General features: G+C 37.2%; 2 protein-coding genes across 4 annotated transcripts in view; both read left to right on the top strand.

Moving 5' to 3' along the window:
• Window positions 1-17,065, top strand: part of LOC308689887 (uncharacterized protein) — a 154,247-nt gene that overhangs the window by 62,540 nt on the left and 74,642 nt on the right. The window lies entirely within an intron of this gene.
• syt10 (synaptotagmin X) lies at window positions 1,278-16,692 on the top strand (the record flags this gene model as incomplete). 3 transcript variants are annotated; one of them, XM_081363333.1, is made up of 7 exons in its annotated part: window positions 1,278-1,584; window positions 3,205-3,661; window positions 6,961-7,522; window positions 11,668-11,788; window positions 13,574-13,745; window positions 14,299-14,428; window positions 16,621-16,692. In XM_081363333.1, the coding sequence occupies 7 exons, from the start codon at window positions 1,278-1,280 to the stop codon at window positions 16,690-16,692; spliced, it is 1,821 nt and encodes a 606-aa protein (XP_081219459.1). The 3 variants fall into 3 exon arrangements, with proteins under 3 accessions (XP_081219459.1, XP_081219460.1, XP_081219461.1); XM_081363334.1 differs by having other exon boundaries at window positions 1,398-1,662; XM_081363335.1 differs by having other exon boundaries at window positions 1,398-1,599.

Raw genomic sequence — 17,065 nt, forward strand, 5'->3', positions numbered from 1 at the left:
ATTTTTTCCCCGATTACAATGTATTCATACTACTCTTTTGCTGTACAGTTTTTCACATACTATATAGAAGGGAAGGATTCAAAGTCCATGAACATGAAACAGAAACCAAAACTGAACGTGACAACATTAAATTAATGTTAAAATGTACATTATTCAAATGTTAATTACCAAAACTGAACGTGACAACATTAAATTAATGTTAAAATGTACATTATTCAAATGTTAATTACAAGGAGAAGAAAAAGAACAACAACAACAACTACAATAGACTGTACTGACGTGTATGAAGATTTACTAAACTTTAAATTATGGTAGCCTAATTAATTCGTTTTTATTTTTTTTTATTTTTTTTTTTATGGGACAAAATAGTAAATCTGCCAAGTCCACATGCTGTGTCAATCAGTGTTTGAGGGAACCCATTAACTTTTCTGTATCTGTATTCAGTCTGCCTACATAATCACTCAGGCAAAACTCTGCGCACCTGTTTAGCATGAGACAAACGCATTCTCTAAAGCCAGTGGTTTCACAGGGCAAAGCCACATGCACATGGGTCTGCATGAGGATGATGCCTCAACTGCTCCCCAGTTTGCGTTTGGTTGTCAAGGAGATTGCCAGACTCCATGAACAGCACTGAGCCAAGTACATAGTGTTCTCTCTTTTATCAGACAAGCCATCCTCTTTTGTTCTATTAAATTCAATGTCAACTCATTTTTGACTTGTTTCCTACATCTGACAACACGTGTGTACAAGTGTACATTTGAAAAATCTGATAATGGAATGATTAAAGGAAACAGTTGCCAAAAAACTTATTTAAAGAGCTTTAAAAGAAGAATGTGTACACAGACGTTAAGACAGGTAACGTTAATTATCTGACAACTATTTGATTGATAAACAGATATACAATTTTAAACTGCAAGACGTTATAGAAATTACAATCTTCAAAGAGTATATATATATATATATATATATATATATATATATATATATATATATATATATATATATATATATATATATATATATAAATTATATGTGTGTGTTGTAATTCTTATACAGCTTTACGAATTCATCTCAAGTTTGAAAGCCATGGACAATAACTGTTGACAATACAACATAGTGTAAGTAGTGTACAGCTCAGTCTCTTTGTCATTTTATGATAAAGCAAATCCATGTTCTACTGTATAAGAACTTTGTTTTTTCCTAAAGAATGAGAAAGTATGATCCTCCCTCTCTCTCAACGCGTGTCTCCTATTGGGCAGTGTAGATGTGCCCCTACAATGTTCCACTGCGCCAAAGAATCTGGTGCGCCTTTGCGCGGAGGACATGGACTTGAACGCGTCACTCTTTCTCCATTCCCTTACGGATCAGCTGCACTCAGCAGCTCACATGGTGCCCCAATGAACCCTCGCCCTCACGCATCGTCCAACATACAATGGATTAACAGGAAAGACATGAATGTCCGCACAGAGGACGGCGTCAGCCTGTGCCAAAGGGCTCTCCAAATAGTGACGGAGCTGTGCCTCGCGGGGCACGTCGACCGGGAAAAATGCGCGGATATATTTCCTCTGGAGAGCAACATACCAGGTAAAGGAAGTTCAGGTAAATTTAACATAATTATCATCCTCTCACAAACATATTTTCTCCAGGAACTTTGGTTAGCCAGTTAACGAGAAAACTTTTTCAAAGCACGAGTGCACGAATCCACGAATCCAGAGCACTGAAAGTTTGAACAGTTAGTTTGCAGTCACAGAAACATTCTTAACATTCATAACATTACCTGAAATCAGCCAGCATACAATCAGGAAACGGTTCTACTTGTAGCGTATCATGCGCAACAAGTTTGAAACTCTGTTCGTTTACTCGCTCGCGAGTTTTCCCGATAAAACCACAGTAAATGGATAACTGTACAACAAACTGAGACGTTAGAATAACGCACACATTTAATCGACAGAAACGTGCATACACATCTTGTTACAACGTTTGTAACTCAGGGATTTTGCTCGTATTTGTTGTCAACGAATGAAAGAAGGGTTACGCTTTATTTTAAGGTGTCCTTTTTAAGTAGTAGGCTATGAGTAATAATAATTAGGGCTTACTACATGTACTTACTATGGTTAGGGTTTGTTTTAGGGTTAGTCGCATGTAATTATGCATACTTTATAGTTATTAATACAATAACTACATGTAACGTGTAACAAGGACACTGTCAAATAAAGTGTTAACGAAAGTGGTTTCTAAAACTTAGCCTATCTGTAAACTGTGCAAATTAGAGCAAGTAACACTAGTGCAAGCTATGGACATTTTGTGCATGAATTCATTGTGGAAATCGGTTTAAATCTGTCAGTATGTTTTGTTTTACATATGTAACCCAGAGAAAATGAAACAAATACAGAAATACCTATATCATGGGCTAACAACTTTCAAAACATATCAGACAGAACAGGCTGTGCTATATTGTGTGATAATGGCCTTGAGTGCAGCAGAAGCCAGAAATTAATTATATGAAGTGACCACATGCTGATGCAGATGATATGTTATCACTGTACAGTCATCTCAAGGGGGTGGTGGTCATGTATGATATTGATTCCATCCCTGTAGCTCATTTCTTATTGGTTAGTATCCCCATTAGCAGTATGGTGTTAAAACTCACTCCATAATACAGCAAACAACTATAATTATGTGTTGCATTGCGCAGTGCATTAGGCAGCTGAAACTCTTGCACGTTGAACACGTGACAGTTCAACAGTGCCACTCATTAGGAGACCTTTTTCAGCATTAACACTGTGACATAATTAATGTTTTCATGCAAAAAAGAAAAAAAAGTTGAATCAGGTTTGTTGAGTGCCTGTGAACTTACGTTTTATGCTCTATTTTTCATTCTATATTAACTTTGGTTGCATGAAAAGGCGAGCAAAATGAATCTGAACTTAATTCACATTTCAGTCTTCTTTTTCTTATACCTTGCCCTCTCTTTCTTTTCTTTTTCTCTCTCCCTCTTTCTCCTGTTTGTCTGTCATGCATCATTTATTGCTGCTGGTGCTCTCTGTCTGCCCGTCTGGTGTTCATTTATCTCTTTACCTATCCTCGTCTCCTTTTCCCTCACCCTCTGTTCTTTATGATCTCCTCAACACACTCTATCTCTTTCCAATCTTCACATACTTGCCTCTTTTTCTTTGCTCTCTCTCTTCCTCTTGTTGCCTGTAGACATCTCTGTAAGTCTCCTAGCTGTGGTCGTAGGTTTCTGTGGGCTCGCCCTTTTGGTAGTCTCACTCTTTGTCTTTTGGAAGCTGTGCTGGCCCATTTGGAGAAGCAAGGCGCTCTCGTCCAATGCTGACCACTGCCCGCTGGGGGTGCTGCCTGAGGCCACCCCGGTCCAACCTCCACTGTCTCGTTCTGTTTCTCCTCATCCTGAGACCAAGGCAATTGCAATGGTGGGAAGACAGCCATCGCAAGTCCAACAAGAGGATGAGGACGACAAGAGGAGGAAGGTACCAGAAGTGAAGGTCAATGGCCGCAGCTCGGTTAAGATCCTGGAGGCGGCCATGAAGATCAGCCAGACGTCACCAGACATCCCTGCTGAGGTGCAGCAGGCTCTGCGTGGATGTCTTACCAAACAGGCCAAAATCCAGAGGCAGACCACTGAACCTACCTCGTCCTCCAGGTGATGCACCAATTACATGATGAATTACATCTACTTTTGATGCTTGATTGCACGTTGAATGACACTACAGATGAGGGATACTCATTTCATTACTACTACTCGAGTTAACTCATATCTAGTTTAGAAAACAGAACATTTACTCTGTGCTTATGAAGGGCTGCCTTTACTGAATGTTAAACACATACTGAATGATTTAGATCAGTGTGTGCCTTTAAATGCAGGAAATGACAAAGCAGCTGTTTTTTTTTTCATTTATGAAATATTCATATTTATGTTTTTCAAGGCTGACTTCCAGCTAGAAATAAATCAACCAGATCTAAGCCAAGGCACAGCTACAAAGTAGATTAAGCCCCACAAACATGTACAATATAGAGCATTTATATATTATAAAAACAAAAGAAAAATACAGTGTATATACTATATTTCCCCCTAATTTTAACAATTAATGTGCACATTTTCAAAAACAAAACAAAAATGTCCATATTTTAAACAATTACATACATAAATACAATTGACCAATAACAATTAATAATAATATCCAGCATTTCAATTAATGGGAATTATTTAGGGCTTCTAATTCTAATTATTCTATATTTCTGGTGTTATTATTATCACAACTCACTTATTTTCACATATTTACCCCGCTGACAGGATTATGGCACATCTCCTGGTTGTTGCATACGCCCATTAATCACTGCAGCCCACCAATCAGAGCCCTAGTGTCACATTGCCATGGCAACAGCGTTAAGTTATCTTAGCAATTAAACAATCAGCTCTTCTTCTCTTTGTTTCGCGTGGCACCGTGTTTAAAGTAAGCAGGGATGTAATTAGTGTTGCCACGCAATAGCACTGACATGCTGCGACTGTTTGTCCGACTGGGGAAAGGAGGAGCAGCTGTGCTCAATTCCTCGTAGAATCCATTATTGACAAGCTACAGAAATATCATTAAAAAACTTCAATGCAGCGTAACAAATGAGGTGTCTTCATGTTAATGAGTTGCACGGAAAGGCCGAATAAAGCTGCTTAAATGTCAATGTGAAAGACCGTTTAGGTGTACTTGTTGGCACATTTTCTGTTTTCTTTTTCTATTCTTCAATCATTCCAATAATATAACTTTGGAAGTACATCACTTTGACTTGTCTATTTTGACTCTAAGAAGAAATATAGTAATTAATATATAGGCTAATATGCCATGAGATGATGGCCTTGATCAAAAGTCTTTAAAATAGGCTCAAATGTGAAGCTAGTTTCTCTGAAATGCTCATTTCATGGTAGGTTGATCACTAAAGTGAGCTGAACTAGACTGAAGAGAGGATAGTTAAACTGTTGCTAACGAGTTAATGCACTACTAAGAGGTTTTTAAATCATTTAGCTTTCTGGGGAAGAAACTGAGGATGTATGAAATGCTATTAATATTATATAACTCTTTTCTGTTTTACAGTGCCTCAAGTGAAGATTTCTTAGAAACGATTTGCAGCCACAACTCATTGGGTGCTGTAATAAAGTGCATTATTTTCCACATATCAAAGTGATATATCTATTTAAATGCCTTTAGTATTTAAGCTGGAATTCAGGTTCGTTTCTATAGTGCTATATCTCAAAAGCTTTTATTGAAGAATGCACAATTTAACTATGCATGAGCATGTGTTATGATAATCATGCCTGCAAAAATAAACTGCCTTCTGCTGTAACATGATAAAACACTATTGTTAGATGAACTAAAACCAAGATCAATTGAGCTGAGAGGATAGTTTGTAGTTCAGTGTATTCTGCAACAGGTGACTGGCTAATAAGACTTGAACACTTCCACCTCCTCCTTCATCTTCTGTAATCTCTTATATGGGAGAGTAGAAATACAAACTGTGAATTCTGGCATTGACTCACAGACTCATTCATTACGCTTGGCAAGATATTTCAGAACCACTGCCATTAAATACTGGATTTTGAAAGAAGTGCTCTTCAAAACGAAAGACAGCAGTTAATTACTCTGTCTCTCTTTAATTTATCATCACATTGTTCTGGGATGTTTGTGCAAATTGCAAGGCGTAATGTGCAGGTGACAGACAGAGTTGGACAAAGTAGAAAGAGAGATAGACAGACTGACAGTGATGATAAGAGACCAAGTGAGAAAAATGGTGGAAATATTCATTTGGAAAAACAAATATATTCATCATAGAATTTAGCAAATTTGAATATCACAAGTCAGTTAAATGATACAATCCATGACTTTTTTTTAACACACTGTTATTGTCATATGTTTGTTGTCATTGTCCTAAAGGTGCTAGTTGCTAGGAAACACCAAGGATAAGTAGAGAACTACGATTTCCTCAGGAGTCAAGACGAGTGTTCAAAATAGGTTTTCTAGTAAAAAAAGAAAAGAAAAAAAAAGATCCAGGCCTAACTATTGTGATATTCTATTGTGAAGTCTACAAAATAAAAGTTGCTAAAAATAGAATAAAAAAGTTTGAAGAGGAACACGACGGACCCTTTTTCCACATTTCCGGGGTTTTCAGAAGCGGGAGTCTTCACAGTCAACTTTATTTAGCGGTGAATGATCAAGAGATGACAGCCAAAATAGAGAGACCGATAACAGCGGTCAGAAGAGAGAATGATGAGAAATTTGCCATCACTCCCTCAGCCGTTGTAGTAAAAGCACCCTTGCAGCAGTTATGTAGGCCTATATTCAATTTAATAACAATGAATATATGAAAAACTTGATACTAGATTTGCAATGTTGATCACTGTGGAAACACGTCCTCACAGTGTGTGAAAAGGGTCCATACTAAAGTTCTTGTTGTCCACTCCAGTGCTGAAGAGTAACTATAACTAAAAGAAACATTGCTACTTAACATTAACTTAACATTTTTTACTAGTGACATCCTCTCTTGCACACAGTATATAATTCCCATTAATTTTAGTGAGTCACTTAATTTAGATGAATCTGTAAATTATTTAATTCAATAATAATCATATTGATTCACTGATTCAAGTGCCTCAGTGATATTATTTTTTATTGTGTTTACTAATGTTTAAATGTAATTCTATCACCGTCATTGATTGATTCATTCAATTCATTCAAAATCCCTCATAAATACTGCTTTGATTAAGTTTTAAATTATATAATCCGAAATGCATTGTTCTTAGCTACTTTTTGATAGTAGATTGTATTCTAAGTTTTTAAAAAGCAGTTTGACTAGTATAGTTTTAGAGTAATTTCCCCAACACAAGGTGCAAGACCAAACTAATATTTTTTAATAAATTTTTTCACAAGTAACTTTAAAAGTTCTCCTCCTTCATAGGCACAATTCTTTCCGCCGACACCTGCCGCGGCAGATGAATGTGACCAGTGTGGACTTCACCATGGACACTCTACCCGTGCGTCAGTCTTCGACAGTCAGTATCGGCCGCATCAAACCTGAGCTGTACAAGCAGAAGTCTGTGGACTCTGAAGAAGGAAACAAAGAGCCGGTGGAGACGTGCGGAAAGCTGAGCTTTGCCCTCAGCTACGACTATGAGGAACAAGCTCTTATGGTTCGCATTCTAAAGGCCCTGGATCTGCCGGCCAAAGACTTCACAGGCACCTCCGACCCTTACGTGAAGATCTACCTGCTTCCAGACCGCAAAAAGAAGTTTCAGACGAGGGTCCACCGCAAGACGCTCAACCCCATGTTCGACGAGGCGTTCCGCTTCCCTGTGGAGTACAGTGAGCTGTGCAATCGCAAGTTGCACTTCAGCGTGTACGACTTTGACCGCTTCACAAGTCATGACATGATTGGTGAGGTGGTGGTTGACAACCTGTTTGAGCTGTCTGACCTTTCCCGTGAAGCTGTGGTTTGGAAGGACATCCTCGCAGCTACTACAGTAAGTTCAGTCCTTGTGCGTACAGAAAGCATAGTTCATACTTTCCTCAGATACCTCAATAAGACCAGATTCTGGCAGGGTTGTTCGTCATTCAGAGTTGAATTGAGAGTGCCTTTTAAATGAACTTTCTTTAAAGTCAATTTCTGAATTTGAATTGAATTTGAGTTGAAGTTGCAAACAGGATGCAGAATTGAAATTCAAATGTGAATGCAAGGAAATAGAATTGAAATTAATTGAAATGCAAAGAAATTCATATAACGTTAAACTGTAAACTCTGAATGATGGCTTGACAAGAAGAAAGTCTTGTTTGAAAAGCCTTGGAGGTTTAAGAATGAACGATAGAATGATAGATAGAATGATAGATAGAACGGTAGAACAATAGATAGAAAGATAGAACGATAGAACAATAGATAGAATGATAGATAGAATGATAGATAGAACGGTAGAACAATAGATAGAAAGATAGAACGATAGATAGAACGATAGAACAATAGATAGAATGATAGATAAAATAGGTAGAACGATAGATAGAGTGATAGATAGAACGACAGAACAATAGATAAAATGATTGAACGATAAATAGAATGAAAGAACAATAGATAGAACAACAGAACAATAGATAGAATGATTGAACAATATAGATAGATAGATAGATAGATAGATAGATAGATAGATAGATAGATAGATAGATAGATAGATAGATAGATAGATAGATAGATAGATAGATAGATAGATAGATAGATAGATAGATAGATAGATAGATAGATAGATAGATAGATAGATAGATAGATAGATAGATAGATAGATAGATGGCTATGGCTTAAGTATTACTAGTGCCAACAACTATCTATTATACCTTTGAAAGTACAAGGACAGTTGTATTCACATATGTACTAACTGGTCATACACTTCAAACCAAACAGAAAAATTGACTGCATGAGTGTGAAGATCTCATTAACAGATAGATCGATCTGTTATGTAAAGCCAGGTGTGGGGGAGAGCTCATCTCCAAACTGACTCACCCTTTCAGGGCACCCACATACCCCTTCCAAAAATAGATCCAATTGCCAGTTTCCAGACCCGCAGGAAGCATGATTATCAAGCCAGAGCCTTCAAACAACAGGTGTGGAATTGAGTTTGTCCTACCGTCCCACTGACTTCAGAATACGGTTAAAAAATTGTTACCGGCACTGCATTTCAGGACTATGACAAAAGAACATTCGCAATTTCCACCCTTTTTTTAGGTTTCTTAGTCAGATTGGCCCTCATGGTAATGACACCCACTCATTATGCCTCAGTTAATATATCAGAGCTTATGTAACTGCTTCAGTCATGATATTTATGGGGGATTTTAAAGGATAACACTTCTTAAAGGGATAGTACACCACAAAAATTCATTATTTACTCACTGTTATATTTAAAGAATGTTTCAATTGTATCATAGAATGAAAGTCATTCTTGTGTGAATATTGAGCAGTTTATCTTTACGTTGAGAATATACTTCAAGATATCTGATTGGAGGATAAAGAAAAAAGGTTTGTGTACTTAGTGGAAAAAATGTACCTTTGATTTCTCACAGGACCTGGAACATTAAACCCTAGTTTAAGTGGTAATCTCACTTGTTCAATAACTAGACGATCTGTAGAGGTTAAAGGCATTGCCCGTCATACCCACGTCCATACAGTGATTCAGCTGCATTAAGAATGACGTTCCACTGGCTTCCTGCTGCAAAAATAAAAGTGAATGGTGACAGCGTTTCATTTTGTTCACCACAGAGATTCTGTGGTGAGTCATTCCTGTTTGGGAAAAGCAGTCTCTTCCTCCTACTTGTTTGACGCAATAGTCTCTTTCAGGCTCATTAATTTGATGATTGTGTTGTTTTCAGCATATTTATTAATTTTCCTGTTGTGTGGTTGACATATCTGCACCTGTTAAGTTACTTGTGTTTTGCTATAACATGTGGATCACTCTCATGCTATTTCTTACCCTCATAGCTACAATATAAACATATTGATGTGTGTAGTGTTGGAACAGCAGTGCGAGTTTTCGACCTGTTGTTCTCAGTTATGAGAGTATCAAAACTGCCCTTTAGGGACAAAAACCGACACTCAGAACCAGACCAGCTGCTCTTAGGCCCCCGACTGTGTAAAGAAGCTAGTAACTCTCAATTCCTAAAATAGTCGGAGCCATAGATTGCAGGCTTGCTCCGTTACACTTCCGACTGCACACTGAAACCCTCTATTTTATCTTACTCTGACGTTTGGAGGTCTAATTTTGCTCTCTGTTTTTGGAGCACATTGCTGCGGTGGTAAGGCCATTCAGATCTGGAGGAGGGGAACTTGGACAGTCAAAACAGGAAGGGTATTATAGCCCCAAAAAGATTTGTGAATTGTTTCGGACACGAACGCCAATAGGAGACGTGACTCCTGAACTAGCCCGTGGCTATCTGTACTCAGCATTTGTGGTGCGGATAACAAGAGACGCGGAAGGAGAGGGCAGGATGTGACAGAGAGGGTTTTGGCATCAGACTACACAGAGGCGGTACCACATCAGGGTTAATCTCATCAACAAAATTTCTGACAAAAATGTAAAACATAAAGACTATGCGCAACATGACTATGAGAATTAAAATATACTGTTGATGTAAATATGAGGAAAAAAAAACACTGCAACACAAGATATTAATATCACACTAAAGAATGTTTTAGAAGAAAAAAAATCTAGAATTAATTATATTTTTCAAACGAATCAATGAAAAAAAAATCAATAAATGTCAGGCATTGACTTGCTTGAGCTAAATCTGAACAGTAAATGTAAAAGGTGTGAATGTTTTATTGTCTTTTTTCAGGATTCATCATCACATCCTGAAAAAAATTATAATCACGGTTTCCACTAAAATCTGTTTTCAAAACTATTAAGAAATTATTCTTGAGCACTTATTCCGCATATTAGAATGATCTCTGAAGAATCACGTGGCACTGAAGACTGGAGAAATTCAGCTTTGCATCACAGGAATACATTTTATTTTAAAATATAATAAAATAGAAAACAGTTATTTAAAATTGCAATATTTCACACTATTACAATATTTATACTGTATTTTGATCAAATGAATGCAACCTCTGATGAGAACAAGACACTTCAAAAACAGCAGTGTAATTTTAGAGTAAAATTGAGTAAAATTAATACATTTGATGAAATATGAATTAAATTTAATTAACGGATATTTAATTCTTCAGAACACAAACACTATGTTTAAAAAAAGAAACTGTAAAAATAATACTGTATGTAATTAATGGTATTGAGAAAAGGCACGTGATTTGGATGGTACATGTGGTACACCTGAAATTTAAATTTAAACACAGTAACTACAGTATGGCAGTGATTAAGTATGTACGTTTCTATCAATTACGCAATCTGTTTTTAATCTTTACTTGGACAGATTAATCACTATCTTTAGTTGCCTTTGAAATAATAATGGCCGTCTTATTCCAGTAGTGAGAGGCTGTAAATACCAAAATACACACTGGCCTTTTAGAATAATCTTTACCGCCTCTGCAAAGCTAATAAAGGTCAGGCAAGCTAGATTTGTCTCATTCAAAACTGAGAAAAAGAACCAGCCACCCAAAACATACGTCCCACAGTAACACTTCCACACAAACACAGCCGTTATGAAAGTCTTCTTGGAAACAGCTCAATTTCTCAGAAGAGCCATATTTCAGTACACAACTTTGTTTCTGAGTCACTGTTTTTCCTCTAAAGTTTTTAAAGGAGACATATATCCACTCTCTAGATCTAATAAAGAGTAGATCAGGTTTAGACCTGATGGGCAAACATTAGTCCAATATTTCACATGCTACGAGTTGTTGTCGGCGAGGCAAACAGAAGGCTATTTGGTCAGTAAATAAGGGTTTTGTTTAAGTCGTATAAGGGTTCTCTGAAGAGACTCTCAAGAGGAAAATCACATTACAATGCTAAAAGGATGATACCTGCAGATCTTTTAATCAATATTTTGTAAAGTTATGTGCAGACATTGCTTCAGGCATCTCTTGGCATCATACAGTCAAATTTTCTATTTGTTTTCTAACAAAAATCTAACTTTCCTTCCTTCCTATCTTCCTTCTTTCCTTCCTTCCTTCCTTCAGGAGAGTGTGGATCTGGGTGAAATTATGTACTCCCTTTGCTATCTTCCCACGGCTGGACGCATGACCCTCACCGTTATCAAATGTCGCAATCTAAAAGCAATGGACATAACCGGCTACTCTGGTCAGTGTTAACCCTCATAATCTGTCGTGAACGACTTTACCATCTTAATGTTTGGGGACTTAGAGCAGGGGTGTCCAATCCGGCTCCGATAGAGGGCCAATGTCCTGCAGTTTCGCTCCAACCTACCCCAAAACACACTGTAAAACTGAGATTTGCTGCTTGTTAAATGTTCTTAAATGTGATTAAAATGAGTTAAAGCAACACAATTGCTAAACGTGTATTTTCTTAGTTTGGTCCAGTCTACTTAAATATGTAAAACTGAAGTTTCGTTAATTTACTTAAAGGTGCAGTATGTAATATTGACAGCAAGTGGTTGAAATGGATACTGCAGTCCAAATTCAAAATATTAGAGAGTTGTTTGCCCCGCCCCCTCCTCCTCAAACTCAAAGCTCACGCAGGTTGCCAGATTGAGGATATGCAACAGGAATGAGTGCATTTGAAAATGGAAGGTGACAAGTATGACAATGTAAGTTGATAAGATGATTTATCCGTGTTTTAATTTGCCTCTGGTCATAGAGCTTTTTAGATGGAAGCCGAGGCTTTTTATGTCGGGTAGAATCTGCAATCTATGACCCAGTTTGTTTGTTGGCTTCCATGGCTGCAATAAGCTGTGTTTTCTGCCAACTGGCAACATGGGGTGTCCAACTATTATTGGGTAAATTGGCAGTGGGTGAGATCTCGGACCAAAGCAAAAACAGACATTCCGACACGGAAAGCACATTCGAAGTAGAATAACTGGCTGTAGAATTGTTTTTCGGAGAAAAAAGAATATGCACTTATGTTTGCTAAAGAACTGCAAACATATTATGGTATTTTTATCAATTACTACAGTCTAAAAATTACACACAGCACCTTTACATAAATTAAGTTTCTAATGTATGTTGCTCATCTCAATGTAACAAGTAACTTCCTAATTGTTCATTGCAAACATTTGTTATGCTAGTTACAGAAGCTATTTTAAGAGTTAAGCAATACATGTAAATGTATTGATAAGCTTTACCTAATTCCTTTTAGTGTGTCACTTTTATTGAGTAGATTCTAGGTTTATTTTTACTGTGCACTTGCCTGCAAGTTTTTATTATGGGGCAAAAGTGTATTTAATTAGGATTGAACGATATAGTGGCCCTCCAGGAGCAGGATTGGACACCCCTGACTTAAATGATGATGAAAATAATAACTGAAATGTTTTAACCACTTTTCTCCTCATGTTATATAGACAAAAAATGTTGAAACTTTAACACTGTATCACAAGGTAGAAAAATGTCACTGGTATCCAATATATTAGTATTTTAAATACTAAAATGTATTGTAGAAAAATAAAATAAAATAAATCCAATTACAATATTGACAAGAATTTCCTTCTACAGTGTGTACATAAATCAGAAAATCTCATGTGAAAATTAATTGCATTTTGTTTTATCCTAAAAAGATATAACATTTGTCATAGAGGACATATGATGCATGTTATTAAGTTAACATTTTGTACATAATCAGTTTGTATAAGAGGAGGCATCAATCTGACACATCAATGCAAATATGTTATTTTGAGATATTAAAACGCCTGTGGGGTCTGTCAGATCGCAAGCAAAACATGAGGGTTTAGACAGCAAAAAAGAAAATACATGTAAATGTAATTCTTCTATGCATAAAATATTACCACGGTCTAAAAAAAATTTTGGTTGTGGAATATGATACGATGGAATTTCTTTCATAAAGCTTTATTTTTGTGTGTGTTTTGAATCTGAAATACTCCAAACTGATTCACTTTGCTTTTTCCCCCCACAGATCCATATGTTAAAGTCTCCCTCATATGTGACGGTCGGAGACTGAAGAAGCGGAAGACAACCACCAAGAAGAACACACTCAACCCCGTCTATAATGAGGCCATCATTTTCGACATCCCACCTGAGAACGTGGAGCAGGTCAGCCTGTCAATCACGGTGATGGATTACGACAGGTCAGTCCCTGCCTTTTAAGATAATATCAAAACAATTACCATTAAAATTCAAAACCTCCATCCATTCATCTTCCAAACCGCTTGTCCTATGTAGGGTCACTGCGATACTAGAGCCTATACCATTGTAAGCTCACAACATGCTGAAGATAAATTATTCTGACATGAAAGATAACATGCTTGGCAGTTGTTATTCAAATATTTGCAGCAAACATCTTAATCGAGAACATTCAGTGACAGTCTGATTTTGTAAAACTCTGCTGTGCACCTTTATTAAACCAGACAGACAGCATCTATGCTGTAATTGAAGACAAATAATGCCATTAAAACATTGTTGAGCCATGAAGAGGTGAAATATATGCTGGTGAATGTGGGAGCATTTATGATCAATCCTGTTGATCAAATATGATCGCTAATAGTTCCACTGTTTTCCTCAGTCTTTGTTTATCCATTATTTTGCATATGGATCTAAAATGTACCTCCTTTTCAGGCTAGCAAGCCACTCACCAATGAAAACTTTTCTAAAACAAAATCTTGCGATCTGTTTCTCTTTCAGAGTTGGACACAATGAAGTGATAGGGGTGTGCAGGACAGGGCCGGATGCGGAGGGTCTTGGAAGGGACCACTGGAACGAAATGCTAGCTTATCCACGCAAGCCCATCACCCACTGGCATGCACTTTGTGAGGTGAGAGACTAGAAATCCGAGGAGAGAGCAGGGCGCAAATTAGGAATGCACCGAAACCGATACCAGTATCGGTATCGGTCCCGATACTGAGCTTATGTACTTGTTCTCGTACTCGTAAAAATGCTCCGATACCAACAACCGATACCAGGCAGCGTTTGTACACTTGTGTCCAGACAAAGAAACACTGACAAAAGAGAGTATAAAGGGGATAAAAAAATAAGGCTGTGTCTATGAAGTAATGTATCTTATTAGTGGAATATTAAATTAAATATAGGAGCACCTGCTGTGGTGCGCAAGCTGATAAGAGAAAAATGTGCAATGGCTAGACGCACGAGCTGGTCAAGTGTCAGTGGAAAGTTTGTAGTTCAGTCGGATGTCAATGGTAAAGAAAGTAAAACGAGGCATGTAGCTTATTAACGTTATTAATATTAAAGCTACACTGTGTAGGATTTTCTCCCATCGAGCGGTGAAATTGTTTATGACTACCAACTGAATATTACTTTCTAGCCCCTCCCATTCCGAGGGCTTTTTAACTCCTACGGTGGCCGTATTATTTCAAATCTGCCGGCAGTCGCGAGTAATCTCCCCCTCGCATTCGTCACGGTGCCACTGAGTGTAAAAACGCAAAAAATGAAGCTTGAATTTCCTGGTATGTCCCTTTTTGGCACATGAATTTTCAAGATGGGGGCGCAACATGGTTGCCGCCATTCAAGCGGCTCGCTCGTATGTATTCTAAATGGCAGTTTCTATGCTTACAGTACGAGAATACTTGATTAGTTGGTAGAAGTAATTACACATTAATGAGCACTTATAATTTTGAAATAAAGTGTTTTTTTGCTAAGAATCAACTTAAAAAATTACACAGTGTAGCTTTAACTGATGAGAGAGAGAGCGCACTTAAGCGCACTTCGTTGAATGCTCTTGATTGCTGATCGTTCACTCAGTACGTGTTATTTGGATTAAAACTAAATTGTATATGTAAGTAAAACATGAACCATTACCTGATTTATGTATAACGAGTGGTCCCCTACATTATTACTTAAAGGATGTTTGCAGGCCAAGAAGTGTCACATACAAGAAGTTCCAACACAAACATCCAAAGCACGTGCCCCGAAAACCAACGTATCAGACAATGCGCGAATACTGAATTGAATTGTCCTTTCCGTCTAGCGCTAGAACGGACGAATTCACACAAAATTATGTAAAAACGTCTGTCTTGGCAAGTATCCTAGTAAACAAAGTCGGTTATATCTCAAGTGAATGTAGACAGTATATTCAAATGGGGTATGTGCGTTCGGTCTTAAAACAGCAGCAGTTTAATAAACCTGCTGCTGTGTTTTAATGTTCAAACACTGTTTAATGTTCAATCAAACAAAGGACAAACAAATTACTCACTGCTATTGACTAAATAAAAAGATCCATATATATTTAATTTATACAGTAATGAATATGCAGTGTTTTTTCACATTTGATTGATTAGCCTACAGAAGTTTTTGTTGTAGTATCAAAATTGGAATAAATAATTGATATTTCACTTGAGTCTAAACATTTGTACCACTGACCCAATCCTCAACACTGAGCCCTTCTGGAGCAGCTCTACATATGTGCTGTACTGTTAAATGAAAGATAAAATATGACAGAGCAGTATGAACAGTGAAAGTAACAGAAGTTCATACAAAGCATTTTAGCAGGCTTTATGAAAATAACTTAACATAAGTTAACTTAGCCAAATAATATGATTTATATTATTTTGTTTTCTCTACCAATACATTTAAAAATTACAAATGCAGTGAAAATACAGGTATCGGTTACGGTATCGGCGAGTACCAAAAATGACATTATCGGTATCGGACTCGTTCTGGAAATAGTGGTATCGGCGCATTCCTAGCGCAAATGCCACTTGCCCCATAAGGAAAGTGATGCAATATTATGCTGTTTTTATGCCATGCAAAATGTAAACATTTGGACTAGCAAGTTTTATTAAATGTTGTTCATTTAAAGAGATAAGATAACAACCCCATGTAACAGACCAAAACGCATCTCAATACCAGGTGTAAACAGGGCCAATGTTATGTAGATTGAGCCCTGATGTGGTGCTTTGGGCTCATTCGGATCCACATGCCAAGTGCACTCAAGTCTAATATGTCCTAAACAACTCTTCTGTAATATTTTGGTATCATCTGTCCCTGCAGTGGCCAGGAAGAGCATCCAGTTTTGAGAGTCAACGATCATGTCCATCCCCAAAACCCACACTGACCCCATAATATCCTGGAATCCACACAATCCTAACTGCAAAACACATTTGGTTTGTATAATTAATACGGTATATTTTCCTCTAGTTATAGCCTGTAATGTTGCATTTTAATTTGAAAAAAGGACTAAACAGTACTGGTATTCCTGCTAAAGACACAATCATGTATCCAAATCTCACAATTTCTCTGACATTTTGCTTTTACTGGTGCTGAGTTTATGAGCTCCTAAAACAATAGTTTTCAGGTCATTTTGAAGCTGACAGTGAAATAATGTGAAGCTTCTTGCTGTTTGACAGTATAATGATGCTATGACATGTTACAGACACATGAAATGACAGTGCTTATCATTTCATATTCTTGAACGTTTCGAATCATTTCATAATCA

This window comes from Scardinius erythrophthalmus, assembly GCF_964197995.2.
Source record: "Scardinius erythrophthalmus genome assembly, chromosome: 4".
Classification (NCBI taxonomy): domain Eukaryota; kingdom Metazoa; phylum Chordata; class Actinopteri; order Cypriniformes; family Leuciscidae; genus Scardinius; species Scardinius erythrophthalmus.